This window comes from Myotis brandtii, unplaced genomic scaffold (genome assembly GCF_000412655.1).
Source record: "Myotis brandtii unplaced genomic scaffold, ASM41265v1 scaffold29, whole genome shotgun sequence".
Classification (NCBI taxonomy): Eukaryota; Metazoa; Chordata; class Mammalia; order Chiroptera; family Vespertilionidae; genus Myotis; species Myotis brandtii.
The window spans coordinates 283,104-307,144 of record NW_005361075.1 but is presented as its reverse complement, the minus strand read 5'-3'; the positions used below and the strand labels follow the sequence as shown (position 1 = coordinate 307,144).

At 44.3% G+C, this 24,041-nt stretch overlaps 1 protein-coding gene across 2 annotated transcripts; it reads left to right on the top strand.

Moving 5' to 3' along the window:
- The first annotated feature begins 2,561 nt into the window (after positions 1–2,561).
- Positions 2,562–23,605, top strand: COPZ1 (coatomer protein complex, subunit zeta 1). Of its 2 annotated transcripts, XM_005869125.2 has the most exons (9): positions 2,562–2,644; positions 14,223–14,291; positions 16,056–16,137; positions 16,748–16,839; positions 18,465–18,520; positions 19,849–19,926; positions 20,095–20,146; positions 21,338–21,376; positions 22,161–23,605. In XM_005869125.2, the coding sequence occupies exons 1-9, from the start codon at positions 2,627–2,629 to the stop codon at positions 22,206–22,208; spliced, it is 534 nt and encodes a 177-aa protein (XP_005869187.1). In that variant the 5' UTR covers positions 2,562–2,626; the 3' UTR covers positions 22,209–23,605. The 2 variants fall into 2 exon arrangements, with proteins under 2 accessions (XP_005869187.1, XP_014397512.1); XM_014542026.1 differs by lacking the exon at positions 20,095–20,146.
- Positions 23,606–24,041: the final 436 nt, after the last annotated feature.

The window sequence follows — 24,041 nt, the reverse complement described above, 5'->3', positions numbered from 1 at the left end:
AGAACATATGCATTTTCCATTTGATTGGTTCTTAAGGGTTTTCCATTTGAAGAGGGGATGGAAGCAAAAGGAACAAGAATGATCATAGGACTTTAATGCTAGGTTCCCATTTTCCAGAAGTGGCAGCTGTAATCCAGAGAGGGCACAAGGATTTGCCAGAATTCTCACACTTATTAAGGCAAAGTCATGACAAGAACTAATGTCTCCCATCCAGTTAGTTGTCTTACCCCTACTCCACAGTTACCCAATAGGCTGAAGAGCTAAGAATCAGCCATCTACTAAAACAATGTCTGACTATTAAAATTTGTCAAGTTAAAAGAAAAGAAAAAAAAATTTGTCAACTTATTTCACAATCAAAGAAAGAGGAGCCAATTCCCTCCCCAACCAACTAACATCACACACGTTTCCTCTTCATGGTCTCTATAGATCATCTGGAACTGGTGTAGGGCACTTAAGATAGGACCAGAACAGGCTATACCACAATCAGAGGAATGGATTGTGGGTAAGAACATGGTTTTAGAACCAGACTCCTTGTGCTCAAATGTATGTATGGCTGCCAATTAATACTTGTATGGCCTTAATTAAATTATTTAACTGCTCCCAGCTCCACCATTCTCATGTACTTAGTAATGTATTAAGATTTATCATGTGCAGGACCCATAATAAGTGGTCAATAAATGTTAGTATTATCATTAGGCTGCTAAGCCAAGGATAACCTTATGATGCCAGGCACAATGCTAAATGTTTGAATAACTCCCCAATCAGAATAGACGAAGGCTAAGCCCTTGCTTCTTCCAGATAAAAGGCTTGTCCCCTTGGATTTTACCGGTACATCACATACACTCTTTCATAGCAAATGCTACCTCTGTAATTTGTTTTGTATTGCTCTATACTTTACTCTTAGGCCCTCTGACTCTACTCTGAAATTATTAGAAAAACTCCTGAGTAGGTTTGGAACTCCTCTTCTTAGGGGAACTCCTAAAGACATAATATCAGAGATGGGCTGATAGCTCTGGGGATATAGGAGGATGGGGGAAGTTGTGTGTGTGTGTGTGTGTGTGTGTGACCAAGGAACAGAGGGGTAGGGGAAAGTTAAACTTTTAAAAAATATATGTTTTTATTGATTTTTATTTACTTTGTTTTTCTTTTTTTTAAATTGATTTTTAGAGAGAGGAAGGGAGAGAGATAGAAGCATCGATGAAAAAGAAACATCATTAATCGGGTGCCTCCTGCACACCCCACACTGGGGATCAGGCCCACAACCTGGGCAAGTGCCCTGATTGGGAATTGAAACCACGGCCTCTTGGTTCCTGAGTCGACGTTCAACCACTGAGCCATACTGGCCAGGCGAAAGTTAAACTTAAAATTTTTTTTTATCTTTATTGTTTAAAGTATTACAGATATCCCCCCTTTTTTCCCCATTGACCTCCCTCCTTCCCACTCCTGTCCTTCCCCAGCCTTCACCCTATTGTCTGTGTCCATGGGCTATGCATATATGCATATAAGTTCTTTGGTTGATCTCAAAACCCTTCCCTATTGTGAAATCCCTGCATTCGGTAAACTTCTCTTTTCTCATTTTGCAACGGCTTGTCCCTAATGGAGAACTGCAGACCCTACTCCCCAGGGGTGGGCAAACTTTTTGACTCGAGGGCCACAATGGGTTCTTAAACTGGACCAGAGGGCCGGAACAAAAGCATGGATGGAGTGTTTGTGTGAACTAATATAAATTCAAAGTAAACATCATTACATAAAAGGGTATAGTCTTTTTTTTTTTTTTTTTAGTTTTTTTCATTTCAAACGGGCCGAATCCGGCCCGCAGGCCGTAGTTTGCCCACGGCTGCTAGAGCCTTCTTTATCCTGGACCCTTTACCCCTCGGTCCCTCCTACACTCTCCTCTCTGCTTTTCCAAAGCTCTAATAAAATAAAATTTGCTTTTACAAACTCTCTGGGTCCTTCCCTGGGTCTAGCACAACTTGGCACTCCACTTTGGGGAGATTATTCCTGTTTCAATCAACTTTCTGGAGGCTTCGGTTTATCTAGTTAACACAAGGGCAACTCTTGGCTTTATTCTATGGCTGTGCAGCCTTTTTGTGAGGATGCTTAAGTGATCTGAGCGAACCTGAGGGAAGAGCAGCAGTGTTTGCCAAAGGAACCGTGGATATCAGGGACTTAATGGGAGCTCTTGGAATAGAGATTCGGTAGGATTCTGACAGGAGCTGCCAGTTTTAAGGGCTAAGGAGACATAGCGCCCCCTAAGGGAAGTGCGTATTCAAGCGGCTAACTCAGGGGACGATATTACGTGCTCTTCGCCCTGCCAATTGAAAATTACTATTCGCTTCCTCTGTTCCCCATGGAGACAGCCCCGCCCCATGGACCTCCCGCCTCATTCAGTGATGAGGTTTTGGTATTTTATTGAGTGTTTCAGCTGACAATCAAATACCTGCGTCTTACGGTTGGACACCTTGCTTTCGCTAAGCAAACTAGTACATTTATTGGTCAATAAAGCAATAACTGGCACCCGGCCGTCCAATAATCCCCAGGATAGGCGGGGTCTAATGAGGGCGTCGGGCCAATCAGCGGCGGCGTTGTTTTTGCGGCTCCACGTCGGCACCAGCTGCGGGGCAAGATGGAGGCGCTGATCTTGGTAGGAGCCGGGGCAGCTGAGGTGCTGCGGTGTCCAGAGGGGTCGGGAGTCGGGGTTCAGCCTGATTGGGAAGGGTTAGAAAGGGGAGTTCCGGGTAACCCTCGGGGGCCGAAGGCGCGGCCAGCCCCTGAATAGCGTGTGGCCTAGAGCAGGAGCTAAAGCCTCGGTTTAAAGTGGGAAGCTCTGCCGGGGAGAAGGTAGAGTTGGTGGAAAGTTGCAGAGAGCACAGGGAGTCCTGAGGACGCAAAGGTTCATGAGCGAACTGAATTGGGATCTTTCAGGTTTCCCCGATTCTGAGCCTGGTGGATGATATCCTGATTTGAGTTTCCCCTAATCTCCAAACTCGCCCCGACTTGTAAGAATAGAGTGCAGGCTTCTTCTGTGAGTTGTCACAATCTGACACTCCTTTGATAATTGCCTTTCACATTCCTTCCGAAAACTGTTTTCTTTTTACTTCGGTTTCCTGTTAATCCACTTTAGATAGATTTGTCATGCTAAAGAATCAGTCTTCCATCAAAGTTCTGGAGTACCTGGTAGAGTTAGCATGGCTTGTGGAACGTTTTTCCAGACTCCTTATTCTGCTCTCCCTATTCCTGCCCATTTAAATTTCAGGAATTATTCCTGTGGTATCTGGGATGCTAACTCCCTCTTAGGTTATAGGGGAATCTTGGTGGTTAAAGTGGTGTATGTCCACATGCTCTTTTATGCTTGTTCAAACAAATAAAACACGATTGCCTCTTCTTTTAAAATTGGACCAGAGAATTTCTCTCAAAAGTGCCCCATCTGTTTCGCAATTTGGAGGTGTGTATGGGAATTTAGCTCCCAGCTCCTTCCTCAATTGAATTGAACTCTAGGCCTTTTTCTTGTCTTTTTTTCTTTCCTTCAGCTCTAATACATGTACACATTCAGATCTTCATCAGGTAAAAGAGAATAACAGTTTCAGTTATCTTTTTCAAAGTAGCAAAGTTAGAGATAATTGGTCAAGTCTAGGTAAAAAGCTTAACATTTGAGTAGTTTGTATTTTTTTAATCTGAGTAGTTTTTAATGAGCTATTGTCTGTCCCAAGCAGGTAATCACTGTTACCAGTTAACAGATGTGGGATAAGTTCTAGGGAATTGGTTTCTTGGGAAGTTCTTAGAAATTTTTAGACTTTCCTACATGTGTTTAGAAGGGAGCCTGTTTATAGGTAAATGAGTGAGGGAGATGACACTTGGGGAGCTGTGTGTAATGGTCAGTTGAAGGACTTATATGTAAAATCTCTTGCATTTTCTCTTACCTCCGTCCTCTGTCTCTGCTTCCTCAGTGAAGTAGATTTCAACCTGCTTCTTTTTTTTTTTTTTTAAATATATTTTATTGATTTTTTACAGAGAGGAAGGGAGAGAGATAGTCAGAAACATCGATGAGAGAGAAACATCGATCAGCCGCCTCCTGCACACTTCCCACTGGGGATGTGCCCGCAACCAAGGTACATGCCCTTGACCGGAATCGAACCCGGGACCCTTCAGTCCGCAGGCCGACGCTCTATCCACTGAGCCAAACCGGCACGGCTTTCTTATATTTATTACCTAAGATGCCCCATTCACAGATCCCTGATAACCTGGTCAGGTACCCCACCCCTGAACTTTGCTTTAGAAACCGTACTGATTTTCCCAGCTGGTGTGGCTTAGTGGTTGAGTGTCGACCTATGAACCAGGAGGTCACAGTTCGATTCCCAGTCAGGGCACATCACATGCCCAGGTTGCCACTGCATTCCCAGTCGGGGGCATGCAGGAGGCAGCCAGTCAGTGAGTCTCATCATTGATGTTTCCATCTCTCCCTCTCCCTTCCTCTCTGAAATCAATAAAAATATAAAAACAAAACAAAACCCCTACTGATTCTCTGTCATGATGAACCTATATAGTGGGGTTAGGAGAAACCAAGGTATAGGGAAAAGGGCTTGCTCAAATATGTACGTTGTCAAAACTAGATTAGATTTTGATTCCCAATCCCAGACTAATTCTCTAACATTACCTCATCATCAGCTTCCACCTCTTCAATATACAAAATTGTACTTTGACCATCAGTTATGTAAAGTACCAACTGGTATCAATTCTTGTGCTGATCTCCAGAGTTCTTAGGATATTAAACTAGTATTTTCCTTTATCTGTGTCAGCTCTTTCCAACCTTCTTTTTTTTCCTCTTTACAATTTCAATGTATTTTGGGCTCCCAATGAATAATTTATATACCTTTCTCTCCATTCTAGCCCTTCTCAATTGGAGTTCCAGGAGAAAATTAAGCCCTAATAACCTGAGGCATTGTATGTAATGAATCAACTTCTCTTTATCACAATGGCACTAGTTCTGTAACATGCTTCAGAGAAGTGAGAAAATAGTCATGGAAATAATTTCCAGCATTCAGTGGTTCAGATGAGGAACGCTTGTTGGGATTTAGGTGATATTTCCTAAGTTTTTCATTCTCTTCTCACTACCCTCACATACTGGCCCACAAAATTTAGCTCCATCTGATTCAGAATCACCCTTCCTCATTGCTCCTTTTATTCTCTTCCCCTCTTCTGTCTACTCAGCAGTATCTCCTGATTCTTAGGTCACCATCTTCATTATGAAAAATATGAAGAATCCTTGGATCTGAACTTAGCTTTCTTCTGAACTAAAGAGTTTACTGTAACTGCATAGTATTTAACAAGCCACTCCATAGAAAGGGAGACAACTTCTAAAGTTCCTTTACGCTTCCTCCTTTCACTTAAAAAATTATTTTTTATTGATTTTTAGAGAGAGAAACATCAATGTGAGAGAGAAGCTTCGTTAGGCTGTCTCCTGCATGTCCCTTATTGGGGATCGAGCCTGAAACCCAGGCATGTGTGCCAACCAGGAATCGAACACTGAACTCCTGGTCCATAGGTCAATGCTCAATCACTGAGCCATGTTAGCCAGACTCCTTTCACATTTTTATTACCTGGTTTGGCTGAACCTCTTCAGAAATCTGATCAAAGCTATTCTATCCTCACCTCTGCAAGCACATACCTGTAGAATATTAAGAAGAAAGGAAGGGTAAGCTAGAGGAGATCAAGAAGAACCATCAATTGAAATTTGATCTGATTATGAATATATCTAAATATCACTAGGTTCTCTTCATTTAAGGATTTTACAATGGGTCACATTTCTTTGTGTTTTGTTTTGTTTTAATTTTTTAAAATTTTCTTGTTTGTTAATCCTCGCCAGAGGATATTTTTCCATTGATCTTTTAGAGAGTGGAAGAGAGAGGGAGAGACAGAGAGAGACATTGATGTGGGAGAAACACATCGATTGGTTGCCTCCTGCATGAGCCCCGACCAGGGCCCAGGGCCCGGCCGAGGGGGAGCCTACAACCAAGGCACATGCCCTTGACGGGAATCGAACCTGGGACTCCTCAGTCTGCAGGCCGACGCTCTATCCACTGAGCCAAACTGGCCAGGGCACTTTTCTTTCTTTAATTAAATAATCCAGCCCTAGCTCTCAAGCACATTCATCTAATCTTTCTCAGGTCTCCTTGTAGTCTCTAAGGAAACAACATTTCATCGCCTTCTGTTCCTGGTATTTAGTAATGATGCTCCCAGCCTTCATCTGTGGACTTAGCTTTCTCTCTCCTGCTGTTTTCTTCTTCTTCTTTTTTTTTTTAAAATATATTTTATTGATTTTTTACAGAGAAGAATGGAGAGGGACAGAGAGTTAGAAACATGGATGAGAGAGAAACATCAATCAGCTGCCTCCTGCACACCCCCTACTGGGTATGTGCCCACAACCAAGGTACATGCCCCTGACCGGAATCGAACCTGGGACCCTTGAGTCCGCAGGCCGACGCTCTATCCACTGAGCCAAACCGGTTAGGGCTCTCCTGCTGTTTTCTTCTGGTTATCCCTTCCTTGTGAATGGAGAGGGATCCCTTCAGGTCACCATTCTCCTTTAATAACCTATGGCATCTTAAAGATAAAGGCTTATCCCCTTCCTTCCTTGGTTTACCTTTTTTCTCAAAATGAATTATTCTAGCAGACTAGATCCTTAAATCTTCCTTCATATATTTCATTTCTCAGTCCTCTTTGGATTCACTTTCAGAGTGCTTTTCCAGTGTTTTATGGACCAGACTTCTTGTTTGAATCTTTTTCTCTCCCCTTAATAACTTTTTTGTCCTAAAAAAAATGACCAAATCCCGAATTGTAAACCTCATTCAAACACCAGGGCATCCAAAGTGCACAAGAGTATGCACATATGGAGGAGGAAACTATGCAGAATACATCAGTGAGTCTTAAAGGTTGATATTGCTCTGTGGCCTTCGCTCCCTGAATCATCTTAATGGGGCTTTTGTTAAATTCCTTTGGCACTAACAGTAGAGGTACTTGGCCTAAATGTCCCCTCCTCCCTCTCTGGGCAAAGGTATCAATTACATTAAGCCCCCAAAGCACTCCCATCTCCTTCCTGGCAGTCCCCTGTGCCCCTCTCCCAGCTGTGTCCTTGCTGGTGCCTGGCCCCTCCATTTCGTTAGGAGAAACAATCTCCTCGTTCCTGCACTGTGGAGATATATTTCTCAGCTAGGGCGCGAGCAGTGCCAGCACTGCCCCCGGTGAGGTCCCTGGCAGCCATAAAAATTTTTATTGTGATTATGTTGGTGTCGGGGTGTCCATCTGGGTTATTGCACACCTAGTTTAATTGATTGAAGTTTAATTTATTGACACTTCAAATTAAATGATCAGAATAAACTGTGCTGTTACTCTGGCCGGCTTGTTTTAATGGTTGATTGCTGGAAGCAGACCTCGGCTTGAACTAAAACCCCTAAAGAGCAATTGACGCTGCTTCTAACTCTCCCCATGTCTTGCCCTCCAAGAAGACCTCGTTATAGATTTCCGACGTATTTATATATATTTTTTCCCTCTCCTTCATAGTGGTGGGAAAGAGTTGGTCCCTGGCAAGGTATAAATTACATCAAAGGTCTAGGGGAGCTGTCACGGTCAAAAGAGGAGGAGGGGTCTCCACATGAAGAGAGCCAGACCCTTGAGAAGCCAGGTCTTCCCTGGGAGGTAGAGGATGAATGCAATTATCCAAATATTTGAAGGAGCATAGTGGCAGATTTAAAGTCTTTCTCATCTAGATACTTGCTACTGTTTTTTACTTTACTCCACCAACATGACTTGCTTAGACAGGATATTGACAAGCAAACTAGTTATGGAAAAGGGAACTAAAGAAGCAAATAAAGGATAGAACAGGAATAAAGAACCAGTGCCTAACTACCCATCTATGTTAGAGCAATTAGAAAGACAAAGGCAGAGTGCCCATGGGCAGCCGATGAAGATGGATTGGGAGGTTAAGTCCATGAACATTTTAAGATGCCCACCCACTTTCTGCCTCTCCTGATTCTGCACAGAATAGGCTTTCTTCCAGATCAGAGTTCTCTGGTCTTTAGATTCCCTAGCCTGGTCACCTCTTCTGGTGTTTGACCACATCTCTTCAGGAAATCTTGTGCGCTGCAGATGAAGCCTAGGTCTTATTTGACTGTTTTTTTAAAAAAATATATATTTTTATTGATTTCAGAGAGGAAGGGAGATGGAGAGAGAGATAAAAACATCAATGATGAGAGAGAATCATTGATCGGCTGCCTCCTGCACACACCTCACTGGGAATCGAGCCCACAACCTGGGCATGTGCCCTGACCAGGAGTCGAACTGTGACCTCCTGGTTCATAGGTCGATGCTCAACCACTGAGCCACCAAGGCTGGGCCTTATTTGACTTTTTAACTTTCCCATTATCAAGGCAGATAATCCCCATTTATAGCCAGTTGGCCTGGAAAGCTGTGTCTACCAATTTTCTCCCTCCTTTTCTCTTGTGTAGTTTTTAGAAGAAGACTGAAACTGAGGGAGAGGCTAGCAATTCTGCCTCCAGGGTTGATTTGGGGGAGCAAATAGATTGAAAGATGAACACAGAGGCTATCAATTCAGTCTTTTTAAGACTAGCTTTTTGGTGCTCACTTCAACAGCCCATATACTAAAATTGGAATGTTACAGAGATTACTTGCACGGCCCCTGCACAAGGATGACACACAAATTCATGAAGTACTCCATATTAAAAAAAAAGACCAGCTTTTTGTTTTCAGGAGCAGATGGAGGGGAGGGGAGAGTTGGGAATAAATTAGGATACCGATCATGATCAAGGACTCATCAGAAATGGATCTATCCCCATTTGATTTTTCCCTTTGCTGAGTGATATTTAAATGAGGGCTCCTGAATTACCAAACTGGGAAAGCAGAATGTTCTAATGTTGCCCCCAAGCCTCAGGTGGAGAGTACTCTGATTTCTGCTTGTTCATTTCTCTTCCTAGTAAGTACTGCTTGCTTTGTCCCACATTGCTGTAATTGTTTCACTTCCATAATAGTTTAAGAATTAGGGACTGTGTGACCTCTGGGCATAAAATTCTCTAGCAGACTGGCTTTCTGAATTTTAATACAGGAACAGCTTGGTTATCCTTGTCCTGCCTGCCTCAGAGCCACCAAATTTAGTCTTCAAAAGCTGCAGGGTGTGGTGCTGATCTTTGCTCCCCTTGCTGGCTGTGTTAGTTTTATAAATCATTTATTAATTTATGAAGATCACACACATATATTTTTTCGTGTTTTTAAAAATATATATATTTTTTATTGATTTCAGAGAGGAAGGGAGAGGGAGAGAGCAATAGAAACAACAGTGATGAGAGAGAATCATTGGCCGGCTGCCTCCTGCACACCCCCTACTGGGGATCAAGCCAGAAACCCGGGCATGTGCCCTGACTGGGAATTGAACTGTGACCTGGTTCATAGGTAGATGCTCACCCACTGAGCCACGTTTGGCCATACACATGTTTATTGAAGTCACTAATTGGTGCCAGGCAGAGGAAAAGGAGTGATTTATCAACATATCACTCATTTCCCTCTTTTTCCATTCCCTCCCCACACCTTCTTATTCAGAGAGAATTTCATTTAATTCTAAACTTAGGTCGATGAACTCCTTCAAATCATAACAATTTGTGGATGTGTATTTTCCTGGTAACAAGGTCCACAAATTTCATAAGCTTATCAGAGGGGTCTGCTCTACTTCAAAAAAGGTATTAACATGAACTGATCTAGCTCAGGCCTCTCATTTCTCCAGTGAGGAAGCTGAGTCCTAGAGGAATGTAGAACTTGACGTAATGGATGGCTGATCCAGACTCTAATACAAGGATTTCTTTGGAGTTTAGAGACATTTTCTCCTGTAGTGTCAGAATTCTTGGTAACTGGCATTCACGTTTTGTATCTATTTTCAGACAGGAAGATTCTTTCCAGGTATCTCTTCTGCTGTCAATTCTTCCTTCCCATGACATGTTCAGTGTCCTGTATAACCAGTATTTGGTCTTGTGTCATCCAGTTCTGTGGTACCTGTGGCTTCTGAGCATTCTTTCCTGAGCTGTGCTTCTTGAATCTAAGGAACCCTTGGGCAGTATATGAAAACTGCTCTTCCCTGTCAAAGCATTCACCTAATTCTTTTCATTTGAAGTCCCTAGGCTTGTGGCTGGCAAATTGGAGCCCTCAGCCCCAGGGGAGCTTTTCATTTTCAAGAAGTCGGCACAGAGTCAGGGAGCAAATACCTGCTCAGGCCACGTAGAGCTGGGATTGGTATCTAGGAATTTCTCCTTCTAGTGTTTACTGTCTTGGCTTTACTTTATAAATAGGATTGAAGGAAGAGCATCTTGTTTCTAGTTGATAAAGATCTGTTACCAAGCCAGAGTACTACTTTTTGGCATGACCATAAAGATTTCTTTATAAGTGGGGAATGAAGAACTTTCTAGGAATCTCAGCAAGATTCTTGCTTGTGCCCTTTCAGCTCGTGGATAGCATCCTCTAACTTCTCCAAGGCTTCTTGGTCCCCCTCCTCCAAGTGAATCAAATAAAGTAATTAGAGCCCCCAAATAGCCTGTCTGCCTGCTCCAAACACTCCCCCAGTCATCTTCTGATGGCATATCTATGACCTTACCCCAAAGTGTTCTTTTACTATATACATTGTGAACACAATTTAGTGCATTTTTAAAAATAAAGAACACAATAAATATATTTTTATATGTTTAATTGATTTCAGAGAGAGGAAGGGAGAGGGAGAGAGACAGAAACATCAGTGATGAGAAAGAATCATTAATCAGCTGCCTCTTGCATACCCCACACTGGCGATGAAGCCCGCAATCCAGGCATATGCCCTGACCGGGAATTGAACCGTGATCTCCTGGTTCATGGGTCGAAACTCAACCACTGAGCAACTCTGGCCAGGCCAGTGTAGTGCTTTTTCCAAAGTCCATCTCTCCTAGTTTGGTTTACAAGACACACAAATAGCTCTTATACAGAGCTGCCTTTTTAAAATACTTTTGCTAATGATTATAATCCTTAGGAAACTGCAGGTCATCGGAAGGCCCACAGGGGGCAGCACTAGGAATGACGCTTCCCCTCTAATCCTTTGTGCTGGGAGAGGGAATACTGGGAGATGTTGATTTTTCCCCCCACCTGACTTCAGAATCCCCTTGTTGAGGTCCAAGTGTCTTTTGCACCAGGCTGTTTGCTTGCTCAGTGTTGTTTTAGCTCTCCTGAGGAATCCAGTCTCGGTTTTTCTTTTCTTTTTTTTTTTCCAGTCTCGGTTTTTCTTGGTAATAAAAAGCAACATAAAAATCTATCTGAGCCACCCAACCTCCTACTACAAATTAATCTGCCTACACATCATTTCCAGGCACCATTAGCATTTGAGGTGAAGTTCTGTTATACACTTAGGCTGTGGCTCTCTGAAAGTCAGTGCATCACAGAACTTTGTCTCGAAAGCTTTCTAGCAGCTACCCATTTGGGTGTGGGAGGGAAGAATAGACCTTTTAAATCCCTTGAACATGGTCCTAAGCTTGTAGGGTCTTTCTCAATAATCAGCATTTAATGTGTTACAAGGTCAAGCCTAGTCCATTGTTGAGGAAGCCCATTTCTCAATAGCTGGGTGTTATTTATAAACTTGCCCTTTGCTAAAACTTAAAAGTGAAATTACATTATCAGTAATGGCTTCTGGGGCCTTTAAACTGGCTGGTTTTATGGTGTGAGAGGAATTCCTGGCCCTCCCTACTCCTGAGATGTAAAGGCCCCGGGCTGAAGTGTAACCAGCTGCAGTCAGGAGGTGGCAGGAGAAGTAAAGGAGAAGCTGCTGGCTCCAGCTGTAGCAGAATAGAGAATTAAAGCAGCATTTAAGCTCTTGCCTAAATTCTCAGCCTGATTTCGTGTTGTTAGTCCTTTGGAAGTTTGAAATGACCAGCCTCTTCTCTCGTGCCTTCTTACCCCTTTCAGAGTTGTAAAATAAGTCCTATCTGGTCTTCTCCTTGACTTCCTTTGCCTGTCTTTTATCTTTGCAAGGAAGATCCAGTATTTTTATTTGGGGGTCTCCTTGATAGCATCTTCTAAAAATCTCATGAAAAGAGCCAGAAATCTGTTTCTCTTTTTCTGCAGGCTGTTTTAGGTGCTCACACTTCATTGGCCACAAAGGACATTGTCTGACTCTCCTAGTTGGCAGGTGGCCATAAGGGTTTTTCTTTTCTTTGGGATCCCATTCTTTCTAGGGATGCCAGACTCTATGGCTGCAAGAACTGGTTACCTATGCCAGCTCAATGCCCAGTTTAGACCATTAGGAAGCTCTCTAGGGTTGCTGTGAATGCAGATGGAGGAACAGAGCCAAACATTTCCAGGGAAAAGATTGTAGGGGAAAATATTTCTTCTAAATTTCCCTCCTTGTGGACTTCTTTTCCTCTCTTAAGGAAACCGATTCCCAATGGTGTCTTTCTTTTGGTGAATTGAGGATCCACGTTGCTATAGAACTGAGCCTGCTTTTTGGGAAGATCTTTCTGTGGGGAATTAGGAAAACTGCTTTTATTTCTGACCTATTAAATGAGAATCTAGAGTCTTCTCTCTGCTAAACACAGTTCCTTTGGTTGACAGAGGAGTTCTTCATGCCTCGTTTTCCAGAGTAATCTATATAGGGTGGGCATCTTTAAGGAGTACTTATCAGAGGAGAGATAAGTTGGTAGTAATATCTCCCAAAATGGCCACACTAGATAAGCTACCTATATCTGGAAGTATAATTATAAGAGGATCCCCTAGATGTATACTACATCAAAAAATTTTTACTTTATTCTGAAATTTTAGTCTCATAATCATTCAAAAAATATTGAGAGTTTAGTATGGATCAGGCATTGTTTTGGACACTTGAACAAAACACAAAAATTCCTATCCTCAAAACTGAAGTGGGGAAAGCTTACCTTCTTCACCTTGCTGTTAAAAGACTGGGTTGCCTTTCCTCTCATTCTTAACTCCCTGAGCCAGGGGTGGTTCATTGCACAGAACCATAAACCTCCTGGAGCCTCATGGGACAGTTTACCTTTATAGACGCAGTTTCTGGGTCCTTGGCAGTGATTCTTTCCTCCTCTCTCTTGGGTCTTTGTTAAACACATGCTTGGGGAGTATATTTGGCCCCTTTGAGGACTGTGGTTTTCCTAAGTAAGCCAGGAAAGGGAGATAGCAAAGCAACAGCCTTGCCTTACTGCACAGGGAACAGATATCAGTGGTTAAGTAATATTGATTAGAAAGTCAAGGAGTGTGAGCCTGTAAACACCTATACACATATCACTGCCTTCCCTCCATTCTCTTTCTTCCTCTCCTGGTTAGCAGGTTCTCTAGAAGTTGCAAGAGTAGAGGAGCTTTTTGCAAAGTGACACGCTTTGCAGTTATTTGAGTTTTGGTGTGACCATTGAGGTTGAGGCTGTGATTTCTTTATGAGAGCCAGTGTACTCCAAGTTTGATTCTTGGTAGTGAAGAAACACCCCCTCCTGCTCTTTATCTCCAGTCCCCAGAGTGTTTCTTAGATGGATCCTCTTCTCATTGCTTCTTAACTTCCCCAGAATTCAGATTAGTTTTTGTCCTGGCAAGTTAAGTGGTGGTGGTCTGAGTATAGTAGAAGAATTGGGATCATAGGGGAGGTCTTGGGAGATGGATGACTCACTGGGCTGCATTCAGAGTTGGGTGTGTGTGTGTATGTGTGTGTTCGTGCGCTGACATTTCCCTCTGTTCAGTGTGTGGGTGTTTAGGGAAGGCTTGCTTTATGCCTCTGCATTGCTACTGCATTGGGACTGCGGAAACTTCCAAGTACATCAGGGCATTCAGCCCTGTTTTCAAATAGCCTTGTGCAGTGCCTATTAATTAATCTGGTCACATTCCATACTCACCTGTGAGGGAGGGTAATTTGGAAACAAGTGTAGCATAATATTTGGAAATAACAGCATGACCTACCTTGATTAAGCACTCTGTAGGTCTGGCTCAGAGAAACTTTATCTGATGCTGCTTTGGAGTCCTTTGTTAAAATGCCCCCTCTCTCAATTCACTTCATTCACCACTTGGTCATGCTCAGTGGGAAATGTCAATATCTAATCAGTTTGGGATAGGAGACACACAGAGGTACCCAGTGGGACTAGGAGAAGGTATCTGGTTTGCCAGTGGTGTCAGGAGCCTTCAGGACTGAAGGTATGTTCCTATCTCTTCAGGAACCCTCCCTGTATACTGTCAAAGCCATTCTGATTCTGGACAATGATGGAGATCGACTGTTTGCCAAGGTAAGATTCCCTTTCAAATTAGTTTAGGAGCAAGACAAAGACTTACTCTGAGATTTGAATCTTGGGACTGGCCCTATTAACTGATATTCCTTGAAACTGTAATTTTTAAAATTCTTCCATCTTTTCCATGTCTACTCCAGATGAAACCTAAACTGCTTCTGTCCCTTAGTTGCCCTGTTTCTCTGCTTGCTAGCCTCAGACTTTGACCTCCTTTGTTATCAGCATCTGAGCGGTGAAGAACTTTGCAACCTTGGTTTCTGAACAAAGCAGTGTCTAGATGTGAGAAGTAGCCTGCCCATGCCATCATTCCAGTCCCTTTCCCTTCTACTTTTCACCTGCCTGGATTTTTCCAGGGAAATTTCTTGTAGTTCTAGGGTTCCAGCCCTAGGCCTGCAGTTACCACCAAGCTTGTTGCCTCCTGGCTTTCCCATTGTGATATTTCTAACTTTGGATCTATTAAAAAAGAAGAGAAAGGACACCCCTCTGCTCTCCTCTATGTTCTCCCCCCTCCTGTAGACATTTTTTCTGTCCCTGGTGTATTAACTCCGGGCAAGCATAGCATAAATCAATCAGCAGGTAGAGATTAGTTTAGAATTCACCAGCTGTTCCTCCCTGTAATTGGATGTAACTATGCAGGACACCTTTTGAAACAGTTATCCAGTTACTAAATGCCAGACCTGTCATAGGTCTTCAGCTGACTGCGACGGATTAGCCCCTAAAGAGCAGAGCGATTTAGCAGCCTGCATCTCCGCCTCCTTGCCAGGGAGAGCTTGGGAGTGGGCTCAACAATGTGCTAGATTGCCTCCTGCTTTTTTCAGTTTGCAGACAAGAAAGCTAAGATATGAGAGCACATAGGGTAGGGGTTGCCTTTCTTTAGAGGAGATTTTTGTAGCCTTTCCCTATTCCTCAACTTCATACAGTGAATGAGGGTCTGCAAGAAGTGTTCTGTGCTTTTAGGGCCGTTTGTGTTCTCTAGCACTGCTCCCTGACCAGGGGTAGCTTCTGGGAAGCACTTGAAGAGAGTGGCCTCAGGATTGCTCTCCTAGAAAACAGAGAGGGGCAGAACCTCATCATAGGACTGGTAGGCCTCTGCCCTTACAGTCTTAGAAATGTAAGGTGAGGTTGTTTAGAGCAGGGTCCTTAAAAAATTATTTTTGTATCTGATTACTTGCTGCCCATTCCTTGCCTCTGTAGTTCTTCCTTCTTCTTCTTTTCTTAATATATATTTTTATTGCTTTCAGAGAGGAAGGGAGAGGGAGAAAGAGATAGAAACATCAATGATGAGAGAGAATCATTGATCAGCTGCCTCCTGCACACCCCCACTGGGGATCGAGCTGGGACCCTTCAGTCCACAAGCTCTATCCACTGAGGCAAACCGGCTAGGGCAGTTCTTCCTTTTTTATGTCAGTATTTCTTTTTTTTTTTTTTTTTTTAATATATTTTATTGCAGAGAGGAAGGGAGAGGGATAGAGAGTTAGAAACATCGATGAGAGAGAAACATCGAACAGCTGCCTCCTGCACAGCCCCTACTGGGGATGTGCCCGCAACCAAGGTACATGCCCTTGACCGGAATCGAACCTGGGACCTCCCAGTCCGCAGGCCGACGCTCTATCCACTGAGCCAAACCGGTTAGGCTTATGTCAGTATTTCTGCCTTACCCCATGCCTTAAAAGAGAGAAATCCAAGATCCAGGGCAAAACACAGTCACTAATCATTCTGGGCTCAGCTCTAATGACCCAACCCTTCTCCTTTCCCTCTGGCCAGTACTATGACGACACCTACCCCAGTGTCAAGGAGCAGAAGGCCTTTGAGAAGAACATTTTCAACAAGACTCATCGGACTGACAGTAGGTCATTTTCCTTTTCACTACTCCCTGTGTTGGGGGAACCATGGTGGGAAGGGGGTGGCAGCAGGACTGCGGAGAAAGGATAAAATGACTCTGCCTCCTTTTTCTCTTTTTTCCTCCTCCCCTCATATAATAAACTCTTCAGAAATGTAATGGGGAGGTGAGTGTACCTCACGCGGGAATACCGTGCTGGAAGGTTGGCTGTTAGCTACCTGTCTAGTCTCTGGATTTATGAGCCTCACTTGACAAATTTAACTGCAGCTCTGCTTATTGTACCGCATCCATTAGGGCAGGTAAATGGAAGTCTGTAAAGGTGACCGCTCTGCATTTTCACCTCCGAAGGATCGACTAGTATCCTGTCTCTTATACAAGGAGGGAAATGAGAGTAGTGGGGGAGGGGTTAGAGGAGAAGATACATTTACTGGTAGACTTCCCCAAATTTATACTTCCCTTCTGCTACCACCTATAAATAAAAAGCAGATCAACTTTGGGGGTCATTCGACCTGCATTATCTCAGCCCAAAACAATTGGATACCAGGAGTTCATGGTAATTCCTTCTGTCCCACTTTCTTGTCTCAGGCCACCTACTGTTTCCATCTTTCCTCCCCAGGTGAAATCGCCCTCTTGGAAGGCCTAACAGTAGTATACAAAAGCAGTATTGATCTCTATTTCTATGTGATTGGCAGCTCCTATGAAAATGAGGTGAGAATCCCCACCCCTTTGCTATCTCTGATCCTACTTCCTAAACCACAGGCAGGACATAGTTACTGCTTCTGGGCTTTAAGGAGTACCACATCCCTCTGGCTTCTGACTGGGCTAATGAAGTTTTTAGAGATTTCTGCTGGCTTTGCAAACGAATCAACCTAGAATAGGAGTTTTCCAAGATCTTTTTCCCAACACATGTAGGAGATGTGTTGGTTTTTTAAAATAATTTTTTAAATATATTTTTATTGATTTCAGAGAGGAAGGAAGAGGGAGAGAGAGATAGAAACATCAACGATGAGAGAGAATCATTGATCAGCTGCCTCCTGCAAGCCCCCCATTGGGGATCGAGCCCACAACCCTGGCATGTGCCCTTGACCGAATCGAACCTGGGACCTTTCAGTTCGCAGGTCGACGCTCTATCCACTGAGCCAAACTGGCTAGGGCTAAAATAATTTTTAAAAATTGATTTTAGAGAGGAAGGGAGAGGGAGAGAGATATAGAAACATCAATGATGAGAGAGAACCATTGGCTGCCTCCCGCACACCCCTTACTGGGGAGTAAGCCTGCAACCCGGGAATCAAACCAGTGACCTTTTGTTTCATGGGTTGATGCTCAACCACTGAGCCAAACCAGCTGGGCTGGATGGATAATGTCTTTTAAGATGGATTTCTGAGATATGGTCAAGGTTCGGGGGATGCTTGCTCCTCCTATAAAGATTCCATACCTGACTTGATTTTGGATCAATTAGCCAACATTTTGGGTCATGTTGAAGCTATACATTCTGAATGGGTATAGTCCTTGAGACTTGAGACTTGTACACTTGAGAAGATTGGGTGTAGTCCTAACCTGCTTCCTCTGCTCAGGAAAAACTACCTCAGGTAACAAGTTCTAGGAAGGAGAATAGATAAGTAAAAATAAGCACATAATTTGAGGCAAAATTAGAAGTTTGAGAGAACCAACACTTACTGAGCTCTTGTTGCTATAAGTACTTTGTAAAGTACATTGTTATTGAAACCTTACAGCACTTCTTTGAGTTGTAGGCATTGGTGCCCTTGTTTTGTACATGAAGAACCATATGAAATTACTAGTATTTAACCACTGTTGAACTACAAAAGTGGCAGTTTCATGTGGTTCAACCTAATTTTCTCAGAGTTACACATCTAGAAAATGGCTCGGCTGGAATTTAATCCCAGATCTGTCTGACTTCAAAGCCCATGCTCTTTTGACCAACTTTCTGATCTCAGCTATTGCTTGGTTAATGATTTCTCTATCTAAGATATCAGATAACATATATAGTTGGTAAATACATGCAGAGCAAGCATGTCAAACTCATGGCCAGTGGGTTTCGAGTTTGACATGCTTGATGTAGAGGATTATGACAGGAAAGTTCTATTTAAACAGTCTGGTCAAAGAGAGACATCAAATTGTAAGATCATGTGGCAGAATTTATTTCTGGGAGAAACCACAGGTCCTCTTTCTGTTTTGCTCTCACTTCCACCTTATGCTTTTGATCCTTGTGAAAGCCTGTGTCTTTTGATGCTTAACCAATTTGAGGGTTTTATTTTCAAGTAGCAGCTTTCAGTCTCAAACCTTATCCTTCTGCTTCTTCTGTCTCCCAACAGCTGATGCTTATGGCTGTTCTGAACTGCCTCTTTGACTCATTGAGCCAGATGCTAAGGTGAGCAGTCCATTCTTGACATGTGTTTGGGAGAGAAAGTAACTATTCTACAGGCCCAGGGATTTGTGGGGAATCAGCAGAGGCTCCAGAGAGCTGATTTACCTTCAGAAGTTGGGCTTATTATTTCAGAGTAACACACTGATGGGGAAGACTGGATGAATGGAGAGTATGTCCCTCTGGAATAATCCTCCTAAGAAAAAGGGGGTTGGAAGGGAGCAGAATCTTCCCCTCTGTGACTACTCTGTTCCCCAGTGGCTCTGTCAGAGTTCTAAGCACCCTCAAAATGCTCTCCTGGACTTCATTCTTTACATTAGAGATCGGAAAGGGGCAAGCATAGGGAAATGTCTCAGATAAAACATCTCAGTACCTTGGGAATGGAGTCAGCGCTCCCAATTTTTCACTTTAGCCCTTATTTTTTTCCCTTCTGTAGAACAGGAAGAATGTGCCAATTACCCTCTCCTCCCCTTCCATCACTCCACCAGTCCTCTGTTCCCCAGGTAGATGGGTAGTAGATGTAAGATACTCTCCCTGAAAATATACAGGGCTCTGAATTTCATTCCCCCAGCGGCTCCCAAGTGAACCCAGCACAGACAGCCATCCGGAGCAGAACAGCAGGCATTCTCAGCCTCACAAAATCAGCAGGGTGAATGGCTCAGATTTCCTCAGGAAGGGGATGATTTATTTCTTAGCCAGGTGAATGAAAGACTTCATTTCGGGTAATCTAGTGAAAGAGTCAAACTGACGGATGTGACTGGCCACAAGCACTAACCACCGGATCTGAGGCTGGTGGATGCTGTGGGCCCTGACTGTTCCCAGCCCCCTTGTTGGGCTTCTTTTCAAGACCTGAGCAGAGCTGTGGGGGGGAGCGGCGGGGAGAGGAAAAGCAGCAGAGAGAGGCTTAGAAGGTTTGTCAGAGCTTGAGTGCAAATAGAGTTTGCACTCAACCCCTCCCCACCTCCTGCCACCACTAGATTGAGTTTTAGCTCTGTTTATTTCCTTTTTTCCACCCACTGATGTCAGCATTTATGAGTAATGTTGAACAGCATCATGGCAGGTAGGAAAGAAACAATAGCTCTGGATAATCAACCCTTGAATAGTCAGAAATTAACTGTATTTTTTGAATCTCTTTCCTGACATTCCTGATCCTTTCTCCGCAAACAAGAGTAGGAAGGGGTTTAGAGTGGATTAGCTAAAAAGTTCTTATTTACCTTATTTCTTTGTGTGGTTGGTGGAGACATTTATTGGTCTAGTGTAGGATCCCAACTAGGACAATGTCCTAGGATTCCTTTCACACATGGGCTCGTTTTTCTTTTTTCTTGGGGACTCAGGAAAAATGTAGAGAAGCGAGCTCTGCTGGAGAACATGGAGGGGCTCTTCTTGGCAGTGGATGAAATCGTAGATGGAGGGTGAGTTCTCTGACTTGCCTGGACCTCCCTGGATCTAGGGTGTGTGTGTGGGAGGGGACGGGGGGGTAACTGCCCTATCCTAAGGCAAGTGGGCTGAGTGGCCAAAGTATCTCCACAGTGAGTTGGTCCTTCAGGAGAGAGTGAACGATGGTCTCTTTGTCTTTGTAGGGTGATCCTAGAGAGCGATCCCCAGCAAGTGGTACACCGGGTGGCATTAAGGGTAAGCAGGAGTGTTCCTCTATATTCCTCCTCTGCTCACTTTCCAGGGCCAGATTTGCTGAGTGTATCTAAGGGTCTGGGCTTGTAGAATATATACAGTGTTCTGCTTTTTCAAATTCTCACTGTCCCAAAGAAGGGAAGCAGAGGAATGTTATTTCTGCCCCTAACCTAGTATCTAGCACCTCATATGGTCTTTGCATAGAGTGCACATTTAATACATACTCATTGAATCAATGATGAAATAAAGAGATTTTAATATTGCTGGTCCTGAAACTATAAAGGAACTTGAAGTTGGTTTATTCTTCCTTTGGGGATGGATCACAGTCATTTGAAGAGAGTCTTCCCTGTCTTTTAAGGTCTTATAAAATGAGGATAACACCTCTTCATCAGGAAGTACTTATTTGCTAGAACCTCAGTCCCCTTTGGTGCTAGTGATAGCAGAAAGGGGTGTCTGAGTTAACCATAGAAGGCTCCAGGTCTGCTGGGGAGATAATGATGGGTGCAGAGAGAGTCCACCAGCAAATTGTGGGGGTGCAGAGATGTCTGAGCAAAGCAAATATCCCCATTCACAGAATGTCCCATCTCTGACCTCCACAGAGTGAAGGCTGACAGTGCTGGGTAATGGGAAATCTTTTCCCTTAACTGCCGAGGGCTCCATTTGCATAGTTTAATCTTCTCCTCTAACATATGTCTCTATGTGGCAAGAGAGAGGGGCCCCCCTACCAACTCCCTCCTTCCCCTTCTCAGGCTGCTGTTGCAGCAGTTTATTTCTTCAAATTAACATGCTGTCGTTACCCATCGGGCCTTGCAGGATCCATTAAACTATCCCTGGCTCCCCCTCATCCTTTCCCTAGTGATATTGATATTCAGGGAAGGTCTTCTCTGACTAGGGAATCAGGTCCTCCTAAGTTGTGGATCACATAACCTGCTGATTACTTGGAATTGAATAAATCTTTTAAGAAGTCTTCCTGCCTTAAAATAGAGGATGGAGGAAATGACCATTTTTTGCTCACAGTCCCTCTGGCCAAGTAAAATCGTGACTGTACTAGTCCCTAGGAAGGACTGAGAAATTTAAGGTATCTGCCCTTTGCTTCAGTTTAAAGGACCATCTCTTCCTTGTCCACTACCACACGTCAATCGGGTCTTGCTCCAGCTTTCCCTCACACTCAGTGCTGTTTTCTCTGTGTTGTAGGGTGAAGATGTCCCCCTCACAGAGCAGACCGTGTCTCAGGTATGACTTTTTCCTTTCTTCCACTGGACTGGATCACTAAAGAGGCTAGCATAGCATTCCACAAAGTCTGAATGAAAGTAAAGATTGAAGGCGCATCTTTCTGGACTCCCTCTTATTCTAGAGAATTGGGATTCATACAGCCAAATTCTCCTACCCCACCCCAACTTCCACCCCAGTTTCCTGTGAGCAGTGGCTATCAGCCTTGGCGTGTACCCTTCAGACCCTCCCTGCCGGATGCTTCATTCAGTGATTGATTCCTCAGCAGAGGCTTGCCTTAAGCAGATGGTCGGTGTGTGTACACACACACAATCTCTCTCTCTTATTATTCAAATGAGGGCTAAGTTGGAAATGCATATTCTAGAATATGCAGGTTTTACAGATCCATCCTGCTACTTTGCAAATAGATTTGTCTACCTGATGGGGGGAGCAAGGGAGAGATTTGGTTTTCTAGCCATTTGGAATTCTCACTAAGAAGTCCATCTGGGTGTGGAAACACACACACAACCCTTTGAACATATGCCCAGTAACCCCCAGTTTTTTTCTTTCCTCCCAGGTATACCTCTTCTCTCTTCATCCTCCTAATGGATTTGAAATTTTTTGCCATTTCCCAAACTGACAATCTTCTAGGGCCTTAGAGAGCTTCTTCCCATTCTTCTACCTTTGGGGATTTTCTACTTGCCATTCTTCTAAGGACAGGGAAGGCAAGTGAGGGCAAAGAAAGCCCCCATCCCCATCCCCACCCTCTCCCCCAGCAAGCCCCTCAATGCTGCCCTTGTCCCTGCAGGTGCTGCAGTCAGCCAAAGAACAGATCAAGTGGTCACTTCTTCGGTGAAGACCCCACTGTTCCTGGCTCCTCACCCCCTCAAAAAATCCACATGTCTGCCGTGACTTCTCATCCAGTCCCCCAACTGATGCTCTCAGGATCATCTCGGGGATCACAAGGGATCCTTAAATCACCATCCTGTCCGTGGTTGCTGCCCCCAAACCCCTAGGCCTTCCCATTCTTTCTCTCTCTCTCTCTCTCTCTCTCTCTCTCTCTCTCTGCAGTTCTGGGAATTAAGCTCCCAGGAGATGTGGATGCAGGGCAGGGGAAGCACCTCTTCCTTTCTAGACTGGATTATGCTCCCATGTCCTCCTATCCCACATATTTTCTTCTTCACTTCTGTGCCCTTTGCTGCAGCTACACGTCAGATCAAAGCAGGAGAAAGAATGTGCTGAGTGTTTATCTCGCTTTAGCTTTATCCAGCCTTCATCCCAACAGTCCATATGTCCAGCAAGGGGAGGGAGAGGGAGAATTCTTTTCTATAGAATGAGTGGGGGTGGGGTGGGGATAGGTATATCTAGTCTCAGCCACCTCCCCCCTTCTAGCCTCAGCATTTTCTCCCATTCCTTCTTACTGCCCCATCCTCCAGTCTTGGAAAAAAGATTGGAACAGCTCAAAGGCAGGGGACAGAGTGGAAGAAGTTATTTAAATTTTACTGGATAGGGCTTATAAAATTCTGTATTTCAGTCACAGCTGCATTCTTTACCCTGGTTCTGGCTTATAGCTTCAAAACTGCTGTGGTCTGTGTGTTCATTGTGGGAGTGTCCATTTCTTGGTCCCATACCTTAACTCTACCTTCACTCCCCTGGGATGTTTGCCTGGCTTGTCCTCTCTGTACCCTGGAGGAAAGCCAGTCCCTGAACTAAAACTCTATTCTAGTCTTGGGAGGAAGAGTTTCTGCTCAGAACTAGGGAGGGGGTGGAATTTATGACTTGGGCCTCTGGGCTCTCTCAGTCCTGTTTGCTCCCCCACATGCTTTTCACTCCCCTGCCTTGGGCCTGCAGTCTCTGCCGCTTAACCCTATCCTCTCTCCGCCTCAGCCCTATATCCAGGCAGTAGGTCTGGGCTCTTTCCCTCTCTAGGTCGCTGCGAGAGAGATACCTTTCTTCAGAAAACCTTCAGGATGTGGATTTCCCCATGGAGATGGAGGATGGAATACCCACTCTTGAGTCTAATCTTTCCTCTTGACCCAAAACTTCCCAGGAAAATGTCTCAAAAAACCTTCTTCCTGAGACTTAGGGTTCTGCCTCACCCACTAAGTCCTAATTCTCCAAGACTGAAGTGGGTGCACAACTGGGCATATTTGAGGGGGCATTTTTTGTGTAAGAGATGTCTGGAGTCAGGGGATAGCCACCTTCATATACTGCTCTGTGCGAAGTGGAATAAAACAGATTTCTTTTTCCAAACTGCCTTTGTGTGATGTTTCTGTTCCTCTTCCTCTCTTTTTGGCAGCTGCTCCTATTCCTCTAGCATTCCCCCTCACTCCCCATCTTACAATATTTCTTCCCTCTTACCTCAGAGACTCCCCAGCATTCTCCCCCACCATCGCTGCCATCCCTAATTTACTGGCCTGTTTGCCTCCTTGGCATCTCTCAGTCCCCTTGCCTGGAAATTGGCGCCAGGGGTGGGGTGAGATGGTATTTTCTCAGTGGGAGTCCCAGGGAACAGTTCTCCTCCACCCCCCCAAAGCCAGCTGCCTGCTCCCGCCTCAGCCATTAGTAACCCGGAGACGCGCACCTGCGTGGGGGCTCTCCTCCAGACCCTGCTCCCTTCCTGCACCTCCCACTCCTGCTCTGAAATGGCGCTGTGCGGGTTATTTATCGGAGCCAGCGCTGCTCCAGA